Source organism: Diachasma alloeum, unplaced genomic scaffold (genome assembly GCF_001412515.2).
Source record: "Diachasma alloeum isolate Michigan unplaced genomic scaffold, Dall2.0 Dall_scaffold_00365, whole genome shotgun sequence".
Lineage (NCBI taxonomy): Eukaryota > Metazoa > Arthropoda > Insecta > Hymenoptera > Braconidae > Diachasma > Diachasma alloeum.
Genome location: NW_021680504.1, coordinates 46519 through 51009, shown reverse-complemented (window position 1 = coordinate 51009; position 4491 = coordinate 46519). Strand labels below are relative to the sequence as shown.

The following is a 4491-nucleotide window of genomic DNA, read 5'->3' as shown; positions in this document are numbered from 1 at the left end:
AGCCTTTAACAAAAATTCTGCTATCTCCCTTAGATTCCGAGATATTCATTGAGAACTGGTCAACAGTCAAAATTGACTTGTACCGTTTTACCACTTCGCTACTGAATCAAAGAATCTCTATTCCGATCTCGCACATTTTCGCTTCTTCCCGACATGAAAACATCTTCACAAGACCTTTCATAGACCTCCACAAAATAATTTTCTCGTGCAATCCTGAATGATAGCCCTGATCTTTACGACTGAGATCCATTTAAAAAGACGTCAACCAATCAGACGAAATCCCCAATAACCCAGATGAACCTGCTCATCTCCGTCGATGTATTTAAAACCGATGTTTCGCCGATCAATTGACACCTTTCAAGTGGAGAAGATCACGCTGGTCACACAGCAGCCTGAGAACTCCTAAATGTCATTGAAGACTCCCTCCCTGAATCCTTAGAACTTGCAGCAGGAATAATTTAAACATAAAAATACAGTAGTAACTTGTTAGTTATTCTCACGCCCTGGTGAAGCCCTCGTCATTGAACTGTAGATTTTTGGTAGGAATAGCGCCGACATTAAGTGCTAGAACTTTGGAAACAATGTTGAGGTCTTCTTGGTTGGATCGTCCCTGCAGATTTTGCGGGGATTGAAGTGCCCCGGCAACACCAGATTGAAAGAGTAGATGCTGTATCTGTCTGGCAGGGGTTGGGGGCCTGAGGGGCTGCTGCCTGAATCCAAACTGATTGAATGTCACAAAGTCCTGAGCTGCGAGCCTGGGGGGCTCGAGGAGCAGATGATTTCTATTGATGATTTGCCTGTTGTCGTTGGTGCCGAAGTTTCCAACAGAGCCGAAGGCTTCTTGCCTGTGGAACCTCGCAGCGGAAATGGGTGCCGGGGGTTGGAATTCACTTTGGAAGCCCGGGAAGCTCTGCTGGAGCCTCTGCTGTTGAAGGAAGAGCGCCTGCTGTCTCTGGAACTGCAGCTGCTGGGTCTGATGCTGAATTATCTGCTGTCTCTGGAGTTCCTGCAGCCTCAGCTGGTCCTGGACCGATGGGGATTGAGCGAATGGCGGTGGAACAGCTGTGTTGGGGAGCTGAAGGCTCACACTCGGCTGGAACTGAACGTTTTGGGTCTGGAGGGGAGGCTGAAACGTCAGCAGATTGTTCTGGCTGAACGCCCCTTGGGGATTTTGCAACTGTGCCTGCTGCACCTGCTGCTGCGCCTGCTTGAGCTGCTGAATTCTCTCCTCCTCAATCTGCTTAAGCCTCGCTTGCTCCTGCAGGTACAACTGCTGTCTCTGCTTCTGCCTCAATTGCTCGTGATACAGCTGCTGTTGGTTGTACAAGAACTGCGTCTGGCGGAGCTGTTGAGCTTGCAGATCTGCCAGTTGTTTGTCCAACAACTGCTGTCTAAATTCCAGTTGCTCCTGCAGACTCAGTCCTTCGTTCTCGGAGCCTGGCTTGTACAAGGGAACAACGCTCTTTGGGACTCCTCGCTCGTCCTGCTGAACAGTGAAAGCCGCTACCAACGGCGCCTGGAAGATCTTGACCTCTGAATCACTTGGCTTTGCACTCACACCTGGTGGCAGTGTCGGCAGCAGCGGTGACGTAGCATTCTGGGACAGCGGTTTCACCGTGGGACTCGGTGGTGTCGGACTCGGGGGAACTAATGAGTTTGCGGAGGCTGACGCTATCCCATTGCTTGAGCTGACGCTCAAACTTTCTTTCTCGTCCTTTTCCTTCGTTGATTGATTGATCGAGTTTGCTGATCTGCCGCCTGTTATTTCCACACTTCGGGTTAGAATCTGATCGACTTGATTTGGGTTTGGGCTCTTCTCCTGGATCTCCTTGTCACCGAGGAGTACGTCGTACTTCTGGAATGCGGCTTTCTCGCTCTCTTTGGGCTCTGAGGTCTCGAGTTTTTCGGTCTCGATGAAACTCGAGTTCTGAAGTTTTTCCTCGGACGGGACTTCCGATGATTCGGCGGGGAAACCGGAGAAGGAGAAGGAGGCGCCGGAGAAGCGCGAGGATGTGTCGATGTTATCGGCGACTTTCGTAGCGAGATGCTCCGCGGTGGGAGGATCCGGCTTCTGCTCTTCGGACTCGGTCTCGAGGTCTTCCAGGGCTTTTAAAAGCGCCCGGCGCAGGTGCTTGTCGATTTTTATTGGGGGTAACGGGCTGACTTCCTCGGAGTCCTCCCCTGCGGTCAGCAGGAACAGGGTGCAGGACAAAATAATTGGGAGTACCTGAAATCAGAGGGAGGAGATTAGTGCGCGGAATTCGAGTCTGGGTGCAACGAATTTTATGCACTAAACGATACTATTTAATGCAATACATAGTAGTATTCATCTCCAGATGATATAAATTAATTCGGATGTAAGTATTTAGAGGGATAGTGGCGAAATAAGTTCACAACATCGATTAAATTGTTGTAGTGCGACCTTTCGCTGAATTTTTTTTTGATTCCGCCCATAAGGAAGTGTTTGACGGACGCTACGCGTCCGCGATTCACTGCCTACAGCCGTTATGACGAAAAATATTGTTCGTCACACGGCCTAAAAAACTTTTCTAGCTCATATGATTGCAACTCTCGCCATCGACTCGGGCTCATATCTACGAGGAAAATGTTTCTTCGCCCTAATGACGAAATATACTATTAGCTTCATGTGCAATACATTTCGAGATCGCAACGTTGAAGGGGGCGTCACCAAGTGGTCTCCAAATAAACGACTCTTGGTGGGCAACCAATGAGATCACTGGGTTCTCCTCGATCTCATTGGTTGGCCCCTACCATTGGTTCGCTCCAGGGGATCCCATTGGTTGTCCCCCAAGAGTAGTTAGTTCAGAGATCACTTGGTGGCTCCCACGTCTACGTTGCGATCCCGAATACAGACAACGATGGTGATATAGGTGTTCGAAAACGATAATTTATCCCTTTTTTTTATCGGTTGATTACAGAGTCATTATCATCTTCATCAATTTCCCAAAATAGTCAACTCATTTCTCTCTTCTATTATATCCCTTTAAATCCTCTTTGTATTTATGAGATATCATTAAAGTCTAATAATTGTAGAGCATAAAATTACGATAAGAAAAATATTTCGATGAATTCCTAGATCTTCGAAAGCTATGACATTAAAGGAAAATGTCCGGTAAATCCATCCGAACCGTTTCTGACTTTATCTTCTGCTAGACCGGACGCGCGATTTCCATTTCTCTCTTTTATTAGCCTTCATTAAACTCTTCATCCATTTCAAGATAAAATAGAAGTCCGACAATTGCGATCTAGACCTTTGGAAACTAGAACGTCCACAGGAAATTGTCGAGTTCTTCCTTGTAGAGCTGAAATTCATCGACAGAAAAAATCTTTCGGTATTAATAATATCTCCTGTTCTTCATAACTCTATTACTGAGTCATGTTCATCTTCATTAACTTTCGAAAATAGTCAACTCATTGGTCTCTTCTATTAGACTCCATCGAACTCCCTTTATAATCGCAAGACAATGTGGAATTCCAATAATCGTAGAGCATAAAACAGCTATAAAAATATTTCAATAAATTTGTCTGAACCTCTCCGGGCTTTATCTCCTATTCCTCATCGCTCTATTACTTAATCATGCTCATCCCCATTAACTTTGCAAAATAGTCAACTCATTCTCCTCTTTTATTAGACTCCATTATATTCTTCTTATATTCAAAATATATTTGCGGAAATTAGGAAGTTTGGACTGATATATTTTTCTTGTGGAGCATGAAATACTCAACAAGGACTGGCATTTTTCTCAATTCACTTAAGCCTGTTTTGATTTTAACTTTTAACTTTAACGTTATTCATTGCAGAAAACATACATTCTTGAAAGTGGTCATTGCCCAAGGGCCTTCAGCCTTTCTGGCTTTATTTTCTACTCTTCATCGCTCTATTACCGAATACTCCTCACCTTCATTAACTTTCCAGAATAGTCAAGTAATTCTTCTCCTTCACTAAACTCCATTAAACTCTTCTAATAATCGTAATATATTTACGAAGAATGGACGGTTAAACCCAAAAAATTTTCCTTCTAACATAAAATTTCCACAAAAGCAATCTTCTATTTTGTTCATCCAGACCTATTCTGACGTTCCTACTCCTCATCGCTCCATTCCTGAATGATTCTCATCTTCATTAACTTCCCAAAATAGTCAACTCATTCCTCTCTTTTATTAGCCATTAAATTCCTCTTATATTCGAAATATATCTACGGAAATTGGGAACTTTAGTCTAAAATATTTTTCTTGGTGAGCATAAAATACTCAACAAGAAACAGTATTTCCCTTAATTCACCTAAACCCATTCTACACTGTTAGAAATTTTTCGAAGTTTCAGGGAAAATGTGATAGTAATTCTCGGAAGAGTGACATTGAATCCGATTTAGAGAAAAAATGGTAATGAAATTTCAAGTTTTAGGTAGAATTCAAGGAAATTCATGAGTTTTCAGTGGCAGTGAGAGGAAAATTTCACAACTTGCTTGA

General features: G+C 43.8%; 1 protein-coding gene across 1 annotated transcript; it reads right to left on the bottom strand.

Moving 5' to 3' along the window:
• Positions 1–496: 496 nt before the first annotated feature.
• On the bottom strand, positions 497–3849 carry LOC107041430 (putative uncharacterized protein DDB_G0271606). The gene is made up of 2 exons (XM_015262000.1): positions 3832–3849; positions 497–2227 (listed from the first exon to the last, which is right to left on the bottom strand). The coding sequence occupies exons 1-2, from the start codon at positions 3847–3849 to the stop codon at positions 497–499; spliced, it is 1749 nt and encodes a 582-aa protein (XP_015117486.1).
• Between the last annotated feature and the right edge of the window lie 642 nt (positions 3850–4491).